Genomic DNA, 26,714 nt, shown 5'->3' on the forward strand with positions numbered 1-26,714 from the left:
TTTAAGTTGAACTTAAAGGAAAGCAAGAAGCCAGGAGACAGAAGCAAGGAGGGAGAGAATTTCAGTCATGGGGAACAGTAATTGAAAAATGTACAGTCAGTAGCTGGAGTATCATATGCCATAGGAAAAAATCCAGTCTTCCTGAATGTTCAGAATACAGAGGAAAGAAGGTAAAAGAAGATTCTGAAGATAAAAAGTGTTCAAATTATAGTTTTAAAATCCAAATCCAGAATCCAAAAGGATTTTTAGATAATGAATATAATGTCTTCTATTATTGTATATTCTTTCTTGAAATGGAAATTTATTGTGATGTATTTTAAATCCTCCCCAATATGCTGCTGGGCACATGATGATTTTTCCCCTTTTTTGTCTCTTCTTTATGTTTTCTTATTTTGTATTTGTTGTTTGTATTTAAGTTTTAAATAAATAATTTTTAAAAATAAAAAGTAAAAAAAAATAAGATTTTATATTTAATCTTGGATAATAGGAAGCCACTGAAATTTATTGAGTAGGGGGATGACATGGTCAGATCTACACATTAGGATGATCAACTTTAGAACTAGAGTGGGGAGAAATTTGAAATAGAGAGACCCAAAAGGAAGACTAATACAATGATCTAAGCATGAGGTGATAAGATATTAGAAGAATATAAGAGATGCTGCAAAAGGTACAATCAGTAATATCTAAATGACCTTTGCTAAGCTTTGGTTTGGTGAATAGTTAAAATGCTAGTTTCATTGATCGAATTACCTGAGAAGCATCTAAATTAATAAATTCTTTTTTGAATCTATGAAAGGTTATTTTGGTGGTCAGAAAACTAGTTTCTCTCACATCTTATTATATCTTTAGCTTTAAAACTCTCATAATTAGGTTACAGATACTTATTCAAAAAGTTAATATCTTCCTTGGATTCACATCAGCTTCCATATGTAACAAAATTTAGATCTAATGAAAACTAATAGTGCATCATAATCATTAACCAATATGTATTAATTAATTATGATTAGCAGGGACCAGACCACACACTGGGAACCAAATACAGGATGCTAACGGCTCTTTTATCTGTGTCCTTGATCAAGTAACTTTAGCTTTAGAGCATCTGTTTCCTTAGCTTTTAAATGGGGAATAAGGACTTGATGAGCTCTTAGGTCCCTTTCAGCATTAAAACCTTTGTTTATGTGGTACATGGTTTCTGGGAAGCATACTTCACATATTGCACAGAAAATATTTTAGTGAGACAAAGTTTAGGTTACAGGATATTGATTCATTGTGAAGAAAGAAGCAATGCCACTTGTGGGAAAACTCTGAAATAAATTCTAAACAAAAAAGCATACAAGTATCCAGTTGATATGAGAAGTCTAAAGATGATGAAAAAGATGTACTCTATAGAATTTTTACATTGTACTAGTCTACAAGAAGATCTCCAGAGGTCTTCAATTGTAAATTGTAACTTTCAATAGAAAGTTAAACTCCATTAGAATCTAAGGACACTTCAGTGGAAAAAGCCAGCTTAGTATTGACCAATTCAACAGAGAGCATAATGCACAGATAAGGGTCTTATATACCTTACCCAGAGTTCCCCCACTATCTGCGGCCCTCTACAATTTATGATGTTTGAATCAAATGTCTTGATCTTCTACTGGATAGATATGTCTCAAACTCTGATATTCTTAATATATTTGTGCACATATTTTGTTGCCAGGAAAATTCAAATTTTGTCAGCTCTTTAAACCTTCAAAAACAATAGTCTGCATGTTATTTGGGGTGATGATATCAGGAATTATCCTCAGTCATTGGTTTTCAGATGTCTTTTGTGTCATTTAGCATCTGGAATTTGTGTTATGGAGATAGTCTGCTTCCTTGAAAACCCATGCATTCTGCTATAGTTTTCAACATTCACTTTAATAACATTTTGTGACCTATGTTCTTTGATGTTACCTAACCTATATCATTATCTTTGAAAACTGTTCAAAAGCAATTCCTACAGCCCTCTGGAAAAAAATCAAATTTAGGGAATAATAGATTTATTGTTATATAGAGCTGGATTGGAACTCAAAAGCTACCTCATCAATTCTTGCATCCTTCCAACTTCCAGGGTAAAACCCAGGGAAAGGAAGTGATAAGCCCAAAGTCACATGGGAAATAAAAGTTGAAGAACATTTCAGACCTCAGGTTTTCTTATTTTGTATTTGGTGTCTGTATTTAAGTTTAAAATAAATAATTTTTAAAAATAAAGAAAAATTAAAAAAATAAGATTTTATATTTAATCTTGGATAATAGGAATATTAGATATAGGATAATAGAACCCTCAGGAATACCAAGGGCATATAAGCATTGAGTGGGTTCCATGAGGGGTTTTTGGCAATCAAGATTGTCATTGATAAAATGAGAGAAAAAAGTTAAAAACACGCAATACTAATGCTATGATTGAATGAATGGTAGACAAAAGTCAGGAAAATTAAATGGTTTCATTCAGGGATTAACAGTAAACAATGTTGCCAGACAGATGATTGTGTGATAGAGAATCATAAATGTTTCATAGTTTCCTTACTCATAAGTTTAGTTCTAGGAAATTAAATATCACTAGATATCTTTACTTCAAATTGCCAATAAGAAAAAACATTTTATTGGAAAAAATACAGAAAATGCTGCCCTATTAAATTAGCGAGTAGGTTCTGAGTTATATACTATGAACATTTCAATATTTCACTTCTGCTGGATCAAACGCCCTTTTAAAACTACCAAGCAGAAGAAACAGCAGATTCTAATGTCTCCTAAATTGTATAATGTTGGGAATTTCTGGTCTTTATTTATTAGGCATGTATTTTGTAATATGTTATCTCTCTTAATGGAATGTAACCTTCCTGTGAGTAGGGACTATTTCATTTTTTGTCTTTATATTTGGCATGTCTCACACAGCGTCTAGCTTATAGTAAAGATTTAAATGTTTCTCCAGTGACTAACTTATCCCACATTGTACAAACCTTGAATGTACATACAAGCAGAGCTTTGCAATGTGTTACGGTTTAGTTAAGTTTAATTTAGATTTGCTTCAATGGCCTAGCTTCAAATCCCACCTCTGATATTTACTATCTTTGTGATTAAACAGCATAGTATGATGAATAAAACATTGGACTTAAGAATCAAAAAGACTTGAATTTAAACTTTTACATAGACATTTACTACCTCTGAGTCTGAATTTTTCAAAGCCTCTCACAGACTCAGTTTTTTCATCTGTAAAAATAAAGAGGGTTGATTTGGATTGAATAATCTCTACATCTTTAATCCTCTATAGTCACTTAACTTTCCTGGGCCTCGGTTTCCTTATATGTAAAATGAAGAGAACCTAAATTAGATAATTTCTGGGGGTTTTTCCTGGGCAGCGAGATGGCAAAATGGATAGAGTGTCCTGCCTGGAGTCAAGAAGACCCATTTTCTCAAGTTCAAATCTAGACTCAGATGTACACTAGCTGTGTGACCCTGAACAACTCACTTTACTCTGTGTGCCTCAGTTTATTCATCTGTAAAATGAGCTGGAGAAGGAAATGGAAAACCACTCCAGTATCTCTGCCAAGAAATCCCTAAAATGGGGTCACAAAGAGTCAAACACACTGAAAAATAGCTGAACTACAACTGAGACTTCTTCCATTTTTGTCTAGATCTGTGACCTACCTGTGAATGAAAAACCAACATTCCAACCTCATTCGCTATTTAGGAAGTAAGAGATATAACTTCCAGTTTCAACCACTATGTAATGGTAGGCAAATTAATCAGTCTTTTTGGGCTTCAGTTTTCTCCACTCTACTCTTGTGGGATGAGAGTAGATGATCTCTAAGGTCCTTTCTAGCTCTAAGAATCTATAATTGCACAGGATTATAAAATTCTAGCTCACAGTCAAGTAGAACAAGGAGGTGAATAAGCACCAATCTTTTGACCAGTATAATAAGAAGTGATAAGAAGCCCATGTTTGGGATGAAGATTGGAGGGCTTATAATGGAATGGAACAAGCTATTAAATTTAGTTGGATATCTTAGAAAGAATTTGATATAGATAAGAATAAAGTCTAATACTGGGCAATTTGAGCAATTAATTTTGCAAGTATAAAATAAGAAGATCTTATAAGATGTCAGTTTATCTGGACAAGATCTATGGATTTTAGTGGAATTAAATTTAATTGACTCAATATAAGCCAATAATATGATATGGCAACTAAGAAAGTTAAGGGAATATTAAGAGAGACATAGAGTCCAGCATAAGAGAAATGACAGTCCCATAAAAAATGCCCTCAGTCAGACTTGATGTGGAATAATATTCTGTGGGTAAGATATGATGTGGAAAAATATTCTGTTTGGTCCTGGGTGCCATTTTTTTCAGGAAAGACATTGATAATCTGGAGAACAGCCATAGGAGGGAGACAGAAGATCCTTGAGTTTAAGATATATAAGGACTAACAGATGGACCTATAGAAGTTTAGGGAAGAAATGAGAAGACTTAGGAGAAATGATAGTTATCTTTCAGTATATGAAGAATTGCATGTAAAAGACAGATTAGATTTTTCCCACATGGCTCCAGAGAGGCCCCACAGAGTAGTGGGATCATAGGATCATAAACAGTGCTGGAAATGACCTACAAGGCCATCTAATTCAACACCTTCATTTGAAAAATGAGCTTAGAGTCACACATGTAAGTGCTAGACTACCTATCTAATTTGCCCGACATTGCTTTGCTTGAAGGCAGAGGGTTAGATTCTGTTGTTCCTTTTCAACTTTATGAAAGATAAAGCTTAGGTTTCTTCAATGAAAAAGAAGATTATATTAAGGCTCTTTAGGTTATAACAATAGTTCAAAGAAGTTGTTCTGGAAAGAGAAAACAATTGGAACATTCTTCCAAAAGACAAAGGGTAATGAAGGCCCTCATTGTGAAGCAACTGAATGATAAGAAATTACATCTATGTTTGGACTTTGCTGACAGAATCCTTGCAGGGGGAGGAAGGGGTGATAAATGCTTATTTTCAATAAGCTGTAATTGCCTCTGTTAACAAAGCATACATACTTTTCCCCATATCCAGAGCCACTGATTACAAAGGCATTTGCTGATGGTAAAATGCCAGGAAATGTCTTGTGAAATAATATGAACTGACTTCATCTGGCATATTCACTACTTGGGGGAATCCTCTGACAAAAAAGCAGCATCACTTTGTGATACGTGCTTTTCTCCAAATCTTATCATCTCTCCAAATATATGCAGTCATTGATAATGCTATAGAGAAGCATCATAGGTTCCACTTCCTTCTCTACTGAAGTGCCCATGGATCATAAATATCTTTTCAAATGGGAAAAAAAGATTATGTATATAAAGTGCAATATAAAAATCTAAAATATAATTACTAATAATGAAGTTATTAATCACGTCATCAAGAAGGTAGTTGACTTGTTTTTTCATTAGAGGGAATGAAAAACATCAGTCCAGAACATCTTAATTTACAGAAGGAGAAGAGGGAAGTCCTTTTGAGGTTAGCAAAGAACTTAATGATCTCTTCATTTTCAAGCTTTAAGAAAAGTATGTTATTAAAAGAAAATGGAGAAAGTATTAGGGATTGCCAACAAACTACCTGGTTTCTTGTGATGAGGAAAAAGAGAGACAGCCTTTCCCCATCTTTGGATGGAATCTTTTGGCAAATTTATGGCAATACTTGGACAAGAGTCACAGAAGATGGATAGATGTAAATAAGTTGGAACTTGTATTAATGGAATGAAAACCTGAATTTGGGAGATCATAGATACATGAGTATCTTTAGAATATTAATGATACATAATTGATTAGAATAATTAGGAATAGAGTTCTTAAAATCCATTATTGATATAATTATTAATAACACAGCCCTTCAAATATATTTGTGATAGCATTAATTTGTGAATTTCCATTCAATGATACAGAATGTAATCCAACCATGGTGCTTGCCCCAACCATATTCTCCTCAAAAGTTTAGCATGGAAGATCACCAATGCTAGGACCTTCTTTGATTGCTTCCAACATTGTAAGGATGCCACTGGAGCAGTTTGGTTTACTGAGTGCCATAGATTTTTTTATTTTTTAAAATCATGGCAATTGAAAAAACGCTCTATTCTCTTTCATTTGTTTTAAAGTTTAAGTTTTTACGCATATCATTATGCAGTTTGTCTAGGGAAACAGTTTCCACCTCTACATAAAGGTAAGTACATGTAGAGAAGGTCCCTCACTATATCTACAAGTATTGCTCATTGTCAATAGGGTAATAATGCTCCTTAACTACACTGTGCATTTGTCTCAGTAAGCACATTAGAAGAATTTTTCCCCCTCTAAGTTGGAGTAACTTGGAAAAATCTAAAAATAGCTTTGTTCTATTGTCATGCTATTATCTAAGACATGTTTTCTGTCTCTTATAAATCAAGATTAAAGTAGAAGTATAATAATGATGTTTCCTGCACTGAGCAGCTTTCCTCAAGAGATATCTGCAGCTATCTGCCAAAGCAGCTCCCTCACCCTGCAAAGCTGCCAGGAGAATTGATCATACCAGCAAGGATGCTGAATATATACCTTTCCACTATGAAAGATAAACAAGAAAAGAAAAGAAAAGAAAAGAAAAGAAAAACTGATGCCAGAAGATACATAAAAATAAAGGCTGGAACCAAAGGGAAGAGTATGAAAACAAGGGCAAGAATTGATTGTAGTACTTACCAATGTCAGGGCATTAGAGCAGTTACATGAATAAGAGGCTGGGGAACCAGAGAGAAGGTAGAAATTTATGGGAAAGTTCCAGGCATTGAGGAGTAGTTTTCTTCCTTCCTCTTTTTTCCAGCATCATATGGGAAGAACACTGGAGCATGACACAGGAATCCTGAGATCTAGTCCCCCAAATTCTACCAACCATGGTCTGATTCTAAATCCAAGCTCTATCCACTTTACCATATCATGACCTGTGGGAGTCACAAAAACTAGTGTGAACTGAGATTAAGAAATAGAAGAAATGTATTCAGGGTGAGGGGTGGGATAGTTTTGTTCTTTGTTCGAATGAGGCCTTTATCTGTAATATGGTGTCCAGTTCTGGCTATTAAACATTAGAGAGATAGTTGATAAATGGTATATATGTGGAGGAAGAAAAGGTTTTGACCATTCCCCTCTTATCCTGTATATAATCTACTTTGTCTGTATTTGCTTATCGTTTCTCCCATTAAATTGTAAGCTCCTTAAGGACAGGGACTATCTTTTGCCTCCTTTTGCATCCCTGGCACTTAGCCCAAAGCCTGGAATATAGTAGGCATTTAATAAATGTTTACCATATGTTGATTACTGCACGATAAGAAAATTATTGTTATTCAATTATCAGAAGACTCAGGTGAGAGTCTGATGATATCAGTTTTCAAAAATGTCTTGAGGGACAAAGGGAGAGAGGGAGGGAGGGAGGAAGGGAAGGGGGGAGAGAGAGAGAGAGAGAGAGAGAGAGAGAGAGAGAGAGAGAGAGAGAGAGAGAATATCACAGAGAGGATGGGGATGGGGGTGGGAAGGAAAGGGAAAGGAAGTTTATTCTGTTTAGCTATAAACACATTTCAACTCCATACAAGAAAAAAACTTCTAGCAATGAGACAAATTCAAGGTAGAATAAATCACTTTGAGAGGAATGAATTCTGTCACTAGAGAGTAGGAAAGAGACTAATCATCTCTTTGAATTAAGCAAAAGCTAGATTATCACTTCTCGGGCATGTTGGAAAATGGGTTCATGATTTGTGTTGGACCTATCATAGATAGCTTTGAATTCTCTTTAAACTCTGAAATACAAGGCTGTATTAAGGACCATGCCTAAGTGTGAAGGGGCAGGTCAATTCTCCAAAAGCCCCCACAGCTGTGAATCATAACACACTTAAAGGAATTGCAAATCAGCCTTTACTGATGCAAATGTTGTTTGTGGATTGGGAATGAAATAAATTGGAGGCAACAGAGAAGAGGAGAGAGGTTAGAGAATGCAACTGCCTCTCAGTCTCCTTATATCGTTATCATCTTCTCACATGAAGCAATCTATTCTGCTGGTCAGAATTAGATCCCCAGCAGCTACCAGCAGGTTGTGCCCATAACACAAGACAAAGGAGGTCGTCTTTCATCCTGTTTCTACAAGCAACAAACCACTACTTCCAATGCCAGTCAGATGCTTGCAAGGTTCTTGGTCTGGTCTCTGCAATCCTCTCAGAACTATAATTATACTAAGAATCTTGATCCAAAGCCTGAGAAACACTTAAATGAAGAAATTTGTATATTGTTTTTAAAAAGACAATATCAGAGAAACAATACAAATGAGTGGGTTTAATTAGATATACTGTGTTTAGGATTATACTTCTAGATGATTTTAATTCTTATGTTACTTCTTAGAGCAACATAACTGATTTTCAAATGCTGCTGTTGTGTGTCATTTCAATTGTGTCTCATTCTTTGTGATTCCATTTGAGGTTTTCTTGGCAAAGATACTGGAATGGCTTGCCATTTCCTTTTCCAGCACATTTTACAAATGAGAAAAATTGAGGTAATTGGGGCTAAATGACTTGCCCAGGGTCACATTTAGTGTCTGAAGCTGAATTTGAACTCATGAAATTGTTTTTTTCTTGATTATATATATAATGCTCTATCCACTGAGCCATCAAGCTGCCTTCGACAAACATTACCTGTCCATAAAACAAATTCCCATCACCCAAAGAGTCACCTAGGAAAACTATACAATTATTTAATTGATTCTGTCACTGCTCAAGATTTTTCAAGAACTCATGTTTTATAATTAATTCTAAAAAGTAGCATATTCTTTGGAATAGCCTTAATATCATTCTAATGCACAGGTGGTCTGTCCATGTCATCCCCCACCCTGCTCAAGAAACTTCCACAGTTACATATAGCCTTTAGGAAAACAAAACAAATTTCTTAGTTTGGTATTTGAAACCTGTCACAATCTGGTACTCAGTTCAAATTATTCTTCTTCAGGTCTTCTATGCCATTCAAATTGGCCTTATCACTATAACCTGAACTTGGTTGCCATTTTGTCATCTACCTTCATGTCTGGAATATAATCCCTCTTCACCTCTGCCTCCTAAAATCCTTGGCTCCCTTCAAAGCTCAGGTCAAATGTTCCCTCCTATGGCTAAGCCTTTCCCAATTTTCCTGAATTGTGGGTGTTCTCTTCCTTTTAAAATTATTTTGAATTTACTTATCTGTTTGTATGCTATATTCCCAAGTAAACGTGAGCTCCCGAGGGTCATGGATACTTTTGTTATTGTTGTTTATACCTTTTTATCCCTAGTGTCTTGGATATACTAGGCACACCATTAAAAGTCTGTTGAATAGCGGATTTGAAACAATAAGAGAAAAATTATTAGAAGCAGCTAAAAGTCAGTTAGAAAAATCTCTAGTTTAAAATGTGATGCTCGAGCTGTGGAATACTAAGGGGACTAACTATATAAACGATATTAGATATAAAATCCTAAGACATAGGTTCAAACTCTGGTTCCCCCATTTATTACATAGGAATATATATTAGGAAAAATATTGCACTGTCTCCTTCCTAGGGTTGTTGTGAGAAAAGTGCTCTGCCAGTATTGTTTTGGGTTGCTAGTTTCTAAATTAAGATTGGAAGGTACATGGAATCCATATTATTTACGGTTTTGCTTGCTAGGCTAAGTAGTTTATACTTGATCCTTTGGAGGGCCACTGAAGATTTCTGAGAAGGAGCATAACATGGCCAGAGCTGTGAATTAGGAAGATTAGCTTGGCAGTTGAATGAAGGATGGAATAATGTAATAAGGGAGAAGCTAGAGGCAGGAAGAATAATTAGAAGGGTGTGGGGATAGTCCAGTTGAGAGGTGATGAAGCATTTAACTATGGCATGGTGATGCAAGTAAACAGGAGAGATGTGGAGGCAAGTGACTGAACATCAAATAATCAATATTTATTAAGTGTCCATGTGAAAGCCACTGAGCATACAAAGATAAAACTCAGACCATTCTTGATCTCATGCAGCTTACATTTTATTGGGAGATATAATGTACAGAAGAGAGAAGTTTATGGAATATATGTACAGGATAAATTCAGAATAATTTGGGTGAGGGAGACTGTTGCCAACAAGGAATTAGGAGAAAGAATGAAAATGACCAAGAATTCCAGTCTGGTTGATAAGAGAGTTTGGTGTTTTTAACAGAAATAGGAAAGTTATATTGAAAAATGATAATATGGGAGGGGAAAGGGAAATGATGAGTTTATTTTGGGACGTAATGAATTTGAGTTGCCATAAATACATTTAAGTGGAGATGTTCAAGAGATAGTTGTCAGTCTAGAACTATGATTCAGGGTCAATGGAAGAGTTATTGTTGGTTTAGTGATAGAGAAATCCATAAAACTTTTTCAGGGTAGAAAGAAGGCTTCATTTGACAAGGAGAGATCAATGGAACAAAGTCCTGAAGGAGATAGGAAGGAATGTGATCTCTGATCACATGTGGAAAGGTTAGATTGGGAAAGAGAGGCCCACCTCATCCTCTGCAAGAAAAAGTGGAGGAGATGAGTTTATGCAAACTCATGGATAATCAGGAAAGGAAAGATAATGATGGAAAGATTAGAGATGAAAAACAGAGGCCCTAGAATGTTAAAATGAAGGCTCATTACTTCATTCTAAGAACAATGGGGACACCACTGAATATCTTTGAATAAAAGAATGTCAGCATCGTAACTGATGGAGGAAGATGAAAAATACCTTATGTTAACAATGAGTAATTCAAGCTTTCCAAGAGAAGGGAATTTGGGATTTCTAGGGAATTTAGATTTTATTTGACAGCTAAGTGACATCCAGAAACCTTTGTATTTATTTAGTGTTATATATATCTGTTGATTAAGGTGCGTGGTGATGAAAAATCAAATATTCATTACAGATGTTCACACATCAACACCTTTAATTTTCACATCATGTAAATATTAATTCAGTCAAGGGAATTAAATTCCAAAGTGCTCAACTCTAAATCAACTCCCTAAATATTTTAAGACTATTTGTTGCTTTTAAGTCTATTAGTCTGACACATTTAAAGTTTTTTTTTTTAAAGTAATTTACTTAAAGAAGGCTAGAAATTTTTTTACAAGCTCCTCAATATTAAATATGCTAATATGTTGATATGTAAAAGATTGAGAGAGAGGCAGCATGGAATAGTGGATAGAGAAGACTGGTCTTAAGATTAAAACTTGCCTCTGACATGTACAGGTTGTTTGACCTTGGGCAAGTAACAAGCTCTCAGTACTCAAGTGCTCAATTCAATTATACAACAGTTGCTGATGCATTGCTGGGAGATTTTTTTAGTCAATAGTATACCAATTGAATTAATCTCAGTCTCTTCTCCCCCTAGAAAGAAGGAAAGGCAGGGCTTTTGGTGGTGATGGCAATGCTCGCATATAATATACTTAAAATTCAAAGTAAACACTGTATTCTACAGGGATGCTTATTAAGTGTGTGATCCTGGGTAAGTCTGTTCACTTCTGAATCCCAGTTTCCTTATCTGTAAAATGGGGATAATAAAAATACTTAAGTCATTCTTGTTAGGCTTAAATGAAAAAATGTACATAAATCAATTTTCAAACCTTGAAGTGCTACATGAGTATAAGCTATTATTCATATACTCAATTATCCAATAAATATTCATTAATCTATTACTATGTGTCATAGTACTATGCTAAGTACTAGGGATATAAAGACAATTAACATCATGTCCATGCATTTTAACGGGGGGAATGAACAAAAATTGTATATAGAACAGGGGTATCACTAATTATTATTACATTATTATTATAATGGCAAAGCATTTATTTAGCTCCTATTATGTGCCATACAGTGTGCCCTTAGGTATTATTATGATTATTGCTGTCATTGTTATTATTATTTTTAAAAGGATGTAGCTTTTCTAAATCAGAGATATTCACAAACAAAATAAAGAGGTTGTACTTTGATATCACCATTTCAAGATGAAAATTATATGGAATTTAAAGGATTCTAGCAATATCTTGGGACAAATGTATCGGTGAGAGAGACCATTAATAATTTTATAAAGGAAACATCATAGATATACAGAAAGTAACTTTGGACAAAAATGAGTTCCTGAGGTATGTTCAGTAAACACTGCTAATCTCATTTTCTTCTCCAATATGCATGCTCAATCCTGCCCCAAATTGTTGACATAGTGCTTCATCTAAACTGGTGCTTAATAAAATAGAATTGTACAGAATAGAGTTGAATTGTTTTATCTTATAAAAGAAAAACAAAAATTCTTTGGATATTTCATTCAACATTTCTCCACAAGTCTTTATAAAATGCCTATTATGTGCAAACGCAAGAAGGGACTGGGCAAACTTCCTAGTGGTTATCCGTAAATCACATAGTGTATATATGTAACACCACCTATAACTTCATCGGCAATAAGTCACTGGGAACAAAATGCCTCCACAGTACAGATCAAATGAGTGAAACAATTCTCAGATTACCTGATGTATAAACACATCCCTATAGAACAGTTATCATCCAGGCAGCCGGCTTTCTTCTAGGAAGATGGATTATTATTGAGTTAATCTCAGTGTACCACGAGACTTGGCTGACCTAGTTTTCTCTAATACCATTACGCATATAGCTTAGCCAGTTACAATATTTTGCAGATTGAAAAACATACCCAGTGCTCTCCAAACACATTTTATTATTATCTCTTCATTTGAAATGACACAAAATGGCCATTAAAATAAAACAAAAAGTCAAAGCAATCTGCGGTTGATGTACTTGGGTGGAGGCTACCAGTCTGCATCCTGCATGGAGGGAAATATATCTTTCTTTTTTCAAATGCTGAATTGTAATATAGGGTATTGTCTACATTTAAGCTTTAGTTTGAACCAACCCTACAGTTATAGGGGCCTTAAATGTACTAGTACTTTTAAAGCAATTAAGGATTCCTCTTGAGTATGACATGAAATTGACATGTAGGTTTTTCTTGATATCCCTTTTTTAAAAAAACTGTCCATTTTAGAAATTTAGCAGGGTTTTTCCTACTGTTTTCATAGCAACAAAAACTTCTAAGCTCCTTCTTTCTACTTGCCTTCTTTCCCATCAGTAAGTAAAATACTCAATGTCTACTTTGCTTATATACTAGCTTGCCGTGTCAGAGAAAGGGTCAAGAAGATGTGTTCAAGTTTCACTTCTGACCCACACTACCTGTCTGACTATAAGGAAGTCACTTACTATCTTTATGCCCCAGGCATAGTTTCCAAGACAATAACAGATCTCACAACAAAAGTTCTCTATACCAAAGAAATAAACCAAAAATGGAACAGAAATGAAGTGACATTACTCCAAGTAGCTTTTCAGATTAGCTGTCTGACTAAGATGGCTCTATCTATTTGTCTCAATTTCTGTTTAATGATGAGTGATTGCTTTCTCTTAATTTTATTTTTAGATTTTTAAAAACACTATAATAATTTCCTTAAATTCTCCATCCCCAGAATATTTTTTTGCTTATTATAACAATGATAGACAAAGTAACCATGTATGCATATGACATAGTAAAACCATGTTCTTCTAACTTCCTACTTTTCTATGGAGAAACTCTCACCTGGTTTCATAAACAAAACAAAACAAAACAAACACCAAAAACCTTTCAGAAGATCTCTGAGATAATACTGAAGGTCTTTGTGAAGGATATTTTGGTATGGTGCAAAAGAATCTTATTTTTCAGAAATTCTCTGAGATAATAGGATCTTTTAGTGAAGGATCTTTTAGAGGGAACTAAAGAATCTTTCATTTTTGGATCTTTGATCGTATAATCTTATTTACTACCCTCCCTCTATTCAAGCCACCCAGAGGGAAATAGTGAAGTACCTTGTGTGAGTAACTGAAGGTTCCTGACTTCTTCTCGAACCTTCAGCTGAAGCACCTGCTGCAAGATGTGCTGTCGGAGGTTCTCCTGGGCAATCCCCATTCGTTCCAGCTTTTTGTCAGTGAGTCTCAGCAGTGCCCGTCCTGGAGAATTGGAAAAAAGAAAATAATCAATACTTACTGAAAAATCTTCAAACAACTGTTTATTATTTTTGATTAACCAAGTCAATGCCTGGAGAGCTGGATTTTGAGGCTTGCTAGAAAAGAAATTCTTATATCATAAAGAAAATATAAAATAAAGCTACACTGTTACTCTTGGAAATACAAGGATAGGAAGCCTGGGAGGTGGAAAGCTATGTATTTTAAAAATAATTTTCATTGGTACCTTTTTATTTATTCATCACCAAAATGTTTCTAAGTATCCCTCTCCTTTCTTCCCAGAGGGCTAACTCATATAACAAAAAGAAACATAATTAAACAAAAACATGTATAGATATATATGAAAATATATACAATTTTTCACATTAATGTACCTCCTACCTCTGCAAAGGGGTGGGATGTTAAAATCCTTTCATATCTATTCTTTGCTGACATGCTTATTCCTTGTAATTGTGCAATATTAATTTTTGATTGTGGTTGGTTCTTTCCACTTACATAGTTGTATTTATTGAGTATATTTGGGTTTTTTTTTTTTTTGGCTCAGTTTACTTTACTCTGCACCAGTTCATTGTGTGTCTTTCCATGCTTCTCTGTATTTATGCTATTTTCTATTTCTTATACCATAGTGATATTCCATTATATGCATTATATGCATATACCACATTTAACTATGGATATCTTGCTTTGCCTTAAATTCTTTGCTATGAGAAAATATATTGCTATGGATATTTTGGTTGTACATGTAGACAGTATAATCAGTCTTCCTTTGGGGATGTAACAGAATCTCTGGATGGACATTTTACTTTACTTGCACCATTCCAAATTGCTTTGCAAAATGGTCATACTAATTCATAACCTCACCAAATATCCACTAGTAGGCCTATGTTCCTCCAAATCCTTCATACCAGCTATTCCTGCTGTAAAGCTACAGAAAAACAATTAAAAAAACCCCACATCTTACTGATGCCTTTTGCCAGTCAAACTTCCAGCCTGTGACATAGAAAAAGAAACCAAAAATAAGATACAAAGTTCGTACAATATTCTACCACATTAGTACTCCACTTCTTTATCCCGAGAGAAGAAATATATTTTATTATCTGTTCATCAGGAGATTCACTAGCTTTTCATTTAGTCAGAGTATGACTTTTTAAAATCTTTTCATTTATACTGATGAAATAACTTTACATATTGTTCTTTTTGGTTCTGCTTATTTGATTCTTTACCAAGATTAATTCCCAGGTTGTTTATAATTCTTCATTACATACTAATATTTCATCAAATTCATATACAATAATTTGTTTAGTCATTCCCCAATTGATGGGGACCTACTTTGCTTCCAGTTTTTTTTTATTCAACCAAAAACAATGCTGCTGACTTCTGGGTTACATGAACAACAAAATGATTTTCCCTGATTCCCACCAATCTTAGACTTCTCCAAAATAGAAATCATTCATTAAAGATAAAGCAATTTTATCTGTTTCAATGGCCTAGGACCCTCCAAATCCAAAAAAGGGTAAAAAAAGTTCCTTCAAATCTAAGAGCTGATGCTAATTAACTAAAACCCATTCAGTAACCCTCTTCTATCCCATCAACAGCAAAGTTGTACCAGCAGATCCAAGGACATGACACAGATTTATATTAAAAACCCACTTTTATATACCCTGTTCCCTCTCCCTCTTTCCAGTGCCATTGAGACTCTGGCTCCATGCTACAGAAATTTTGTTTTGGCCATGATAGCCAGGTTGGCCACAGTATTTCAGGGGCAAAACATGCCTTATTTAGGAAACAAAAGAGAAAACAATAAATTGAGAATGTAAATACACAGAACTAAAGAACAACCTACAATAAGAAAAGCAAAAAAACAAAAAACAAGAAAACAACAGGCAAAAAACCCTTAAAATCATAATGAAGGAAATAATAGAAAAATACTGCCTAGAACTGCTAAACATAGAAAATGAAATTCTATGAAACTGAAAGAATTCACAGATCATCTCCAGAATAAAACACAAGGTTTCAAACTCTAAGACATATAGTGGTTAAATGTGACAATTCAATTCGGAGACAGCAAGTTCTGAAAATCATCAGGAGCAAGACCTTTTGAATACAAAAAAAAAAAAAAACAAAAAAAAAACCCAAAAAACCCAACAACTTGGAAAATTCAAGGCTATTCTATATCCACCAAAAAAGGGAAAAGGGATGAAATAATGAGTGTTAATAAATATAGTTTTATAGTTTAGACATTCAACTCCCATTAGTGGCTACTCTGATTTGGGGTCAGATCTATGACCTCTTATAGAAAGAGGCTACTTAATTCACTGAGCTAGATTATGGTGCTAACCTGAAATCAAGGTCATGGGTTTGATCCCTGTATGGACCAATTAACATTACTACACCACAGGCCCCTAAACTGTACCCCCAACTCAGTCATCTCAGATATACTTTTCCTTCATGCAAGAGTAATCAGGTGACTGATCACTGTAATGATATAAATCAACACAGGTTGGCCAGCATAACAAAAGACAGAGCAGATCAGGAAAATCTTTGTATCTGGAAATACATCTTTATAAATTCAAATCTAGTCTCCCAAACACTTACTAGCTGTATTATCTTGTGCAACTTACTTAACCTTGCTTGCCTCAGTTTCCTCATTTATAAAATGATCTGGAGAAGGAAATAGCATACCACTCCAGTATCTCTGTCATGAAAACCCAAAATGGGGTCATGAAGTGTTAGATATGACTGAAAAATGATTGAACAACAAAAATGATTGTATATTTGTGTACATTTAACAGCGCGAACATGGAACTATTTCTGGCATCAATATACTTGCCACATATGTTATATAGTGATGTTCAAAATCCTTTGTTCAGTTTTGATGAATGTAAAAATTCTTATTCTTTTCATTTTATAGTTAGAAAAACTGAGGTGCAAGAGTAATTAAGGATTTTAAATAGATCTTGATTCCTCTAACTGTATTCTTAGCCAGATTCTAATAATAAGTTAATTATTATTTGAATTTACATAGATGATGGTTCAATGGGTTTGAACCAAAAGTTCTTTAACAGTGCCTTACAAAGTAAATAAATGCAAAGAATATTATGAGGGGATTCATAACATTTTCTGTTGCTGTTGTTTCAAGGGAATTCATGAAACAAAAATTATTGGGAGCCTATGGGTTAGAACAAGGAGAAGTTATGGGATTATAACATTGGAGACCAAGAGGAAAATTAATTCCCATTTATCTTGACTTGTATTTGTATGGATGACTTGTATATATTTTTTAAAAAGGCAGTTCTTACATCTGGTTAATAGGAAACATGGATGGTGGTGGGGTCTTCACCTCATAGACCATTTATCCCACTCTACTCTTTCTTAGTATTAGAAAGACAGATCACCAAAATGAATCAGAGTTGGACAGGGGAAAGAAAGGGCGATTTTTGAAGGAAATTTCTGGGAAACAATATCAAATCAACAAGTCATTATTAGGTCCTGTTATGTATGTGGTTTTGCACTAAATGCAGTAAAAGACAAAAAAAGTTTACATATAGTTCCTGCCCTCAAGGAGTTCACAGATAATATTAATACATTTGGAAAAATGAGTTTTGGATTGAGTGCTAACTTGCATTTTATAAATTTTATTTCATTTTCATATTCAAATTAAATTCAGGTAATTGGCAGATCAATTAAGGATTTAGCTGATTAATCAGGGAAAGCTTCCTCAATAAGGTGATCTTTGGCTGGTCCTGGAAGGACAGAGAAAAATTAATTAGAATGAGAAGGAAAATTTTACAGGTGAGGGAAAAGCTCAAAGGAAAGGTTAATAACACATTTATTTCATTAATCTATAACAAAGTCAGGTATAATTGTGCAAGACACCAGTTTGTTACCCACTGAAAAAACCTTGGGAATTTGATTTTGAGAAGCACTGGTATCAAGCAAAAAGCTAAACTGGATGGCATCCTCTGGTTCTAGGCTTTCAGAGTCAATAGGTCACTAAAACATTATTATGCATATATTATGTATTCAGTCCTTTCATTAATCTTAATAGATTGTAGAATCCCTAAAGGGAGAGAAAGTAATACTTATTTTTGCAATTTTCTTAGATTTATTTGTTTACATACAGTTGATACTATTTATTTATATAACATATATATCTAATATCAATCCCAACAGGTAATATATTAAGTAAGGAACAGTCTGCAAAGTCAAAAAAGACCTAGGCAATCTTAAACAGCTTAAAATTTAGTCTCATCTCTTACACATGCATACTGGCTATAAGATTCTGGGTTAGGTCTTAAATCTTCCAGGACTCTTAGGCAACTTTTGGAGACTTTAATTTTCAGAGATAGGATCACCTGCATTTATCAAGAGAATTTCTTCACTTGGGAATTCTCTAACCCAATGAAAAATAATTATAGCAATTGATATTTACATTGTACTTTAAAGTTTGTAAAGGGTTTTACAAATATTATGTCATTTGGATCTCAAAACAACTGTGTGGAGACACTAAAATAAGCATAAATGTAGTGAGGCTGCCCCATATGTAGCACAGGGAATGGTGCTCTCTTGATGTGTGACTTGGAGGGAGGCAGGATAGACAAACACTTTTAGCATCTCCTTCCCTTACCTTCTCCAAGGAAGACAAAGCTCCTTCCTTTATAATCTTCTCAAAGAATTGGAGTACAGATAAAAACGATATCTATCTTATTCTCTTGAATATGGAAAGTAGTTTTTAGGGAATATGATTTTTAGATTCAAACAAAACTCCTGATCACCATTTCTTAATGGAGAAAGGAGGATCTTTTTTTTTTTTTTTAAAAAAAAAAACTTTTAAAACTTTATTTAAAAAAAGTTATTTTAATATTCATTTGAAAAATATAATGTTACAAATTCTCTCCCAATTACTCATTGAGAAAACGATCAGTGTGTATCAGTTAAATATATGAAGTCATGCAAAATATTTGCATATTAGCCATGCTGCAAAAAAAGCATGAACAATAAACTAGAATGTTCAAGAGAATATAGATAGTGCTGATGTAGGGTTTTCTGAGTAAATGGCTCACAATCCCCATTTCTTTTTGATTTTGACAACACTTCTGTACGTTACATTCTCTAACTAATGCTTAAATACATGCTATTGGATGGCATCTCAATTTTTTAATCTGGTTGTGACCAGGTACCTACTTGCTTAGCCCCAGTAGTAACACACATAGGGTTAAAATAGTTGCTGATCTGGTGCTGCTAAACTGCAGCTAGCTGCAGCAGCAGTTAGCTGCTAAACAGAGGTGTAGAAAGTGGGGTCAGTTCAAGAATGATAAAAATGGACAGCAATCTGCTTGTTGGAAGAACACATTTTTTGCTTTAAAAATAATTCCAGGAGACTAGGGCTTGGTTGTTGATTCTAAGCTTGAGCATTAAAGTAGCTTTATGGAGTTTTCTCATAAGCTAATATATTAAAAATAAAACAACTTTATTTTACACATGAATGCAGAACAACCTTCTCTTTTTTAATAATAGCTTTTATTTTTCAAAACATATTCAAAGAGTTCAACATTCACCCTTGCAAAACCTTTTTTGTTTTCCAAAAATTTGTATTCCAAATTTTTCTCCCTCTTTTCCCATCTCTCTCCAATCCTAGACAGTAAGTAATCTAATACAGGTTAAACATATGTAATTCTTTTAAATATATTTTGACATTTATCATGTTGCACAAGAAAAATCAAAAATGAAAAAAAGAGAAAACAAACAAGTAAAACAACAAGAACAACAAAGGTGAAAATACAATGTTGTGATTTACATTCAATCCCCATATAAGTCTATTGGAAAGAGCTTGAATCACCTTATTGCTGAAAAGATCCAAATCCATCACAGTGGATCATCACATAATCTTGTTGTTGTGTACAATGTTCTTTTGGTCTACTCCCTTCACTTAGTATGAGTTCACATAAGTCTCTCCAGGCCTTTCTGAAATCATGCTCCTGAATGTTTCTTGTAGAACAATAATATTACATTACATCCATATACTATAACTTAATCAGCCATTCCCCAAGTGATGGGCATAAAACTCTGTTTCCAGTTCCTTGCCACTAGAAAAAGGGCTGCCATAAACCTTTTTGCACCTGTGAGTTCTTTTCCCTTTTTATAGTCTCTTTAGGATATAGACCTGGTACAGATACTGCTGGATCAAAGGGTATGAGAATGGTAGCAAAAGTAGGGAAGTCCTATCTGGCAGGATACTATATTTCTTGGGTGGAGACCCCACAGATATACACAATAGTCAAAGGATGGGGAAGGGGGAAGGGAAAGACATAGACAGGGGAGGAGATATATGTAGAAGTGGGGATCAAGCAAGGGAAAAGGAAAGAGGAAATCAAGAAGGGAAGATATGGGAGGAAAAAGGGGGAAGTGAGAAAGAAGGGGAGAGTTATTCTAGAAGTTTGAAGAAAAGAATACTTGGGGAAATACCACAGCTCTCTTTAGATTTTAGAAATATTGTCACATGGAAGAAGAGATTAGACTTATTCTGCTTGACTATCAAGAGAAAAACAAGGAGCAACACTCGGAAGGTCCAGAAATACAGAAAAAATAATAGCATCTACTTCCCAAGACTTATGTGGAGATAAAAATGAGATACTATTTGCAAAATATTTTGCAAACTTTAAACTGCTATGTAAATGCTAAGGATATTTATTATTAACAAAGAATAAGAGGGAGAGAAAAAAAAGATGTCCAGTAAAACTCACTAACCCATCAACTAAGTCTGACATTGTGATAATAATAGTTAGTATTAAGATTTGCAAAGGTTTTATAAATATATTCTCATTTTATCCTTACAAAATAACTTGTAAGATAGGTTACACTGGATATACTGGCTAGAATACACTGGATATCCTCTTCATTTTACATATGAGGAAACTGAGACAGGCTAGCTTTCCCCTCCCTCCAAAATCTGTCATATGATCTCCTGCTTCTTTGCTTTGTTCCCATCTCAATAATATATTTCTCCCTCCTCTTCAGTTTCTCAGATTTGTTCTCTTCCTTCTCAGCTCTACACCTCCTTCATGAAACCATCCTTCATTTCTCCTTTCTTCTATGCTCAACACCCTCCCCAAATTACCTTGTATTTACTTATTTCTACCATCCTTTCCAATGGAATAGAGAAAAAGGAAGCATGGAAGCTGGGAGACTGATAATCATGTAAACTTTACTTCATAGTATACTTCTAGGAGACTATTAGCTCCTTGAAGGCAGGGTCAATTTTGTTGCTTTTGTATCCCCAAAATCTAGCATAGTATTTTAAATCATGCAATCTATCTAGCAAATGTTTCATACATCTTTGTTGAAATGAATTAAATAAAAGTAGCAGACAAGTCAAAACATTTTAAAAGGAAGAAATTATTCTCTCATGACCTTTCTGTTAATTGTATTTTGCAGATGAGCTAAAGATCCATCTTGTTTAGAAAGTGCTAGTATGAAGTCTGGGGACCTAAAGATACTAGCTAGTCACCAAACACCAGACCTAGAAAGGGTTGCAAGGTCAACCAGTCCATCATTGTCGTTTCTGGCAAGAAAGCCTGAAGAACCTTCCAAAAACAATACATCTCTATTTTCTCTTACCTGACAGCATTTCAATGGAGCCAACATTGGGTACTCATTTGATCTCATTTAGAAATGATTGTCTTTTCACTGGAGCACTTTTTTTCAATATAGAGAAGAAAAGGATTTTAATGTAAATTATCCTATGGTTCTAGTCAGTTATTTACTTCCCTGACAGAAACAGGGGCATTGATTCTTTATCAAGCTAGTTGAAAAGACTGTTAGATAAGTTTAGATTATTGGCTGAAAATATTCAGGAGTTGATGATGTTAATAGAAGGAAATAGCAGTAGTATGAATTCCCATATGAAATATAAATTCAGAAAATGGACTGAAAATGTGGTTATGAACAATTCTTAGCCCTCTCTGGAAGGACTATATAGCCTTTAATCAGTAAACTAAAGTTAAATATAGTCTAAAAATCCATGTTCCTTGCTGCATGCACATTTACCAAGTTATGTCCTGCCTAAGAAACAGCAAAAAATTATTTTTAAAAGGCTTCTTTATGATTGTCGTTTTTTCTTTAAGCCACTAGAAATATCCAATAATTTCTTCTCTTGAATCACTGAACAGATTGTTTTTAAATAAAATCTGATACTAACATAATATAGCCTATATCTCAAAGATTTATGGTACTATAAATAACCTTGAAGGTCTTTTCTGCTTTGGATGGGTAGACTAAGCACTGAAATACCTTTGATTTTATTTGTCAGCTATTGCTGTGCATTGTTGTTTTTCTATTTCCTGTTAATGTAATGGTACTAGGAGGACAGTCCAGCGGGCATTAGTTATCTTGTTTTATTAATTATAGAGAGGCACATTATGTGGCTATTGGCAAACCTCCTCTTCCCAGTTATCCTACTCATGAGCATAACAGCCAAACACAGATTAAGAGTTTATATGTTGACAAGATTAAACGTTGGAATGAGCTGATTTCTGCACAAGATTTCAATTGAATCAATGACTCCTAAAATAGCTAATAAATCAGAAAAATTCTAAAGTGAGATTAGTATTTTTTTAACAAAATGTTTTCCATGTGCTACTCCAGGGAGTTTTGTGTTTCCTAAACACTTTATGACTTGTGACTGTATTCGTAGATTTATTTACTTTAAAAATCAATTACCTTTGTGTATTAAAACTCTTCTTTCTTTTCCAATATGTAATCTTACCCATGAATACTTACTAGGTCACCCCTGTCCTAATCTAAAGATGTTCTGTCCCTGTTCACATTTTTTCTAAAGTACTCTTTTTGGGTCCATTTTCTGTTCTAATCACACTCTACATTGTATTATAATTATTTGCATATGATAATAACCTTCTTTGAAGGGAGGATCTTGTGAGTATTCACAAAAACAAATAAACAAACAAACTAAAAACTCCAAATACCTCTATATCCTTGGATCCACTAGTTTCTTAATCCTTTATAAAATCATTTAAAATTAGTTATTATTTTTGCCATTAATTTTTCAATTAAAATAAAAACATCAATAGTTTTTCAAGTGGATTAAAGGATACAAGGTTTATAACTGAATCAAAAATTTCTAGGGAAAACCAAGTACCCCAAAAGTCAAATTAAATTATATTTTGGCAATTGGACATTAAGAACTAAACTAATGTTCTGTGCTAAGGGTTTTCAGGTCAGTATAAGAAATACTGTTGGCCATATAGAGAGGTGTTGTCACAACTGGATTGGGGATGAATAGACAATTTTCAGATGAAGAAATTAAATCATGATTTAGAGCACCTTTTCATATGACTAGAAGGTGCTCTAAATCATGATTGAACAGAGAAATGCAAATTAAGCCATTTAGGGTAGAAAGGAAGGGAAGGAAGGGAAAATTTGGAATATAAGGTTTTGCAAGGGTCAATGTTGAAAAATTACCCATGCTTATGTTTTATAAATAAAAAGCTTTAATAATTAAAAAAAAAAAAACTGGATGAGGAATTTCCTGAAAGCAAAAAAATTTTTTTTTCCTTTCTTTGTATCCCATCATTTGACATTTAGTAGGTACTTAATAAATGTTTATTTGCTGACTGGCAATGAGTAGATAGTTTAAACAAGTTAATTGGAGATTTTTTTTTTTAGTACTTTCTGTATGTAGAGCACTTGCTGCTGGTCATGGGATAAAACATAAGGAAAAAGAATATGTGACGCTTACTCCTTATGAGATTATAGTTAATCCTTCCAAAAAGCCAGAGTTAGGGGTGTGGTATCTCTATGATCTGGAAATCTAAATAAAATTTTTTGGCTCTTCCTTCATATCAGAGAAGTTTGAATTATTATAGTATTGAAAAACAAAATATGTTGAGATTATACAATACTACATATATATATATATTTATGCATTTTTGAGTCTCTAAACTTCTTCTCTGTCATCTGCTGCCATGTATAGTCTGTAGCATCTGCATATCCTTATTTAATTTCTTATGCTGACCTGGGATATATCGAAATTGTGATGGGGAAAATTGTGATGTGGAAGGGATAGTTGTATAATTCAATTGAAGAGGATGAGCATATAGATATGAAAACAAAACACTTATGAAGCAAGTTGGTATAAATTAATGCAATGCAATCTGAGTACATTCTTCAGTGATTCCTAATTTTAACTTTTTGAGCTGATAAAGTGACTCCATGATTCCCTAACATCTTTTTAAAGTAGATGCTGGAGAGAATGTATTAGGAAAAAGAGCTGGGATGATCAATTGAAAGAAAAGTTAGATAAATAACACAAGGCCTATAGTATCACCTAAAAATATGAAAAAAAGAAATGGAAAATCTGTTATGCATTGATGGTAATCTTCTATGGAAGATTTATGGAAAATCATGAACAAGGATCATAAAGGACGAGGTGTGGGTAGATTCATGAATGGAGAGAATAATCACACCAGCAAAATCACAAATTCATCCAAGTATTATCACTGTAATGTTATTCCAATTATCTAAAAGGCTATACTACATTAGTATGCAAAAATTTAAAACAAAATGAATTCTAATTAACTTTAATTAAACATAAATAAAAAAACACCATATTGTATTTCTGGTGACTAGGAAGAAGTGGGTGTTAGTAAATCAAACAAATACAAGGTGTTACAATTCCAAAACTGTTTGGGATCTTGATATTAGTAATATAGCTTAATTGGAACAGAAAAAAAATGGGGGGGGAGGTGAAAACTAAAAAAAAAAAAAAAGAAATGGCAAACATGGCTACATATGTATATGTACTATATATATGTATATATATATGCATGAATATAAGATACACATGCTTATGGAGGTATTCATATATGCATGTGGGCATATAAATAGGTCCACACAAAACAAACACATTTGTATTTGTGTATGTATGCATATATACATATATGTACATTTAGACATGCATACATGAACTATATGAACTTGAAGTTCATGAGCATGAACTACAAGAGCTATGCTGTAGCAGTTAGAGAAATAGATGTGATTTCTAGCACTCAGTAGTTAAAAGACTTGCTCAGAATCACATAGAAAGTATGAAGCAAGAGGAAGGACTTGAAAAAAGGTATTCTGTGTACTACACCATAGCTATCTCTCATATAATAATATAATATTTCATTGAAATGATAGTATAAATATATGTTAACCCAAACTGTTCAGAAATAAAAGAAATGATGAATTAATATTTAAAGAAATTTAACAATTCAGATTAGTACCTTTTCTTCACTGCTATTAATTGCTATGTAATTAAATCTCTAGTATAAGGTATTTATATATATTATATATATACACATACATATATATTATATACATATATATGAAATAATGTTCTAAATTATTAGTAATTCGAGAAATACAAATATAAACAACTCTGAGATACTACCTCACACCTTCAGGTTGGCAAAGATAACAAAAAATGAAAGTGACAAATGCTGAAAGGACTGTGGGAAAACAGGAAATAGTAAAGCTTGATTGGTGGAGTTGTGAACTAGTCCAACCATTCTGGAAAGCAATTTGGAAATGGTCAAAAAGCTATTAAACTCTGTAGACCATATGATTGAACAATTTCTCTATTAGGTCAGACCCTAAGGAAGTCAAAGAGGGATAGTACCTATAATTACAAGCATATTTATAGCAGTTCTTTTTGTAGTGGCAAAGAACTGGAAAACTGAAGGAATGCCCATTTACTGGGAAAAGGATGGACAAGTTATGATGTATGAATTTGATGGAATAATATTGTATTAGAAGAACTGAGGAAGAATATGATTTCAGAAAAGTTCAGGAGAACTTTTATGATAATGAAAAATGAAATAAACAGAATTAGTAGAATGATACATACAATAACAACATTGTAAAGACAAACAACTTTGAAAGACTTTGAGAACTGATCAACACAATGACAAACCACAATTACAGAGAACTAATGGAACATATTATCCATTCCCAGGTAAATCATAGTGCAGATTGAAACATATTTCCTTTTCTTCTCCTCCCTCCCTCCCTCCCTCCTTTGCTATTCTTTCTCCCTCCCTCCTCCTTTTCCTCCCTCCCTCCCTTTTTTCCTTCCTTCCTTCTTTCTTTTCTCCCTCCTCCCTCCTTTCTTTCTTCCCTTCCTCTTTCTCTTTTTCTTTCTTTCTCTTTTTTCTTTCTTTCCTTTTTTCTCCCTCCCTCCCTTCCTTTGTTCTTTCCTTCCTCCCTTCCCTTCCTTCTCCTCTTTCTTTTCTTCCTCTTTTGAAACATGATTAACATAGGGATTTATTGTGTCCAACTCTACGCTATTGGTAATAGCTTTTGTTTCTCTTGACTTCTCAAGAAGAAGGGGGGGGGGGGAAAGAGAGAATTTTCAATAGAAAAAAAAATTCTGGTGTACTCTCAGACCAAAATCAAAAACTTTCTTTCTTCTTATATGCAAAGATCTTGTAGGGCCACTGTCATAAGAAATGGTTCATCTATGATTTTCCCTTTAAAATATTTACTACATAAGACTACCATCTAATTGCAACTTTGTCAGAGCAAAACTGACCTCCAAAGCTTTAGAAATAGGTTCTAAAGCTCAGTGGAGGATTTTTGTTTAATGTCTATATTA

General features: G+C 33.8%; 1 protein-coding gene across 2 annotated transcripts in view; it reads right to left on the minus strand.

Moving 5' to 3' along the window:
• SAMD12 (sterile alpha motif domain containing 12) overlaps positions 1-26,714 on the minus strand; it is a 479,641-nt gene that overhangs the window by 170,555 nt on the left and 282,372 nt on the right. The window contains exon 4 of one of the 2 annotated variants that reach the window (XM_023496464.2): positions 13,907-14,047. In XM_023496464.2, the coding sequence (XP_023352232.1) occupies positions 13,907-14,047 (141 nt within the window). Of the gene's footprint in view, positions 1-11,547; positions 14,048-26,714 lie in introns of those variants that run through there. The other variant, XM_023496463.2, reaches the window with a different exon arrangement.

This window comes from Sarcophilus harrisii, chromosome 1 (genome assembly GCF_902635505.1).
Source record: "Sarcophilus harrisii chromosome 1, mSarHar1.11, whole genome shotgun sequence".
Taxonomy (NCBI): domain Eukaryota; kingdom Metazoa; phylum Chordata; class Mammalia; order Dasyuromorphia; family Dasyuridae; genus Sarcophilus; species Sarcophilus harrisii.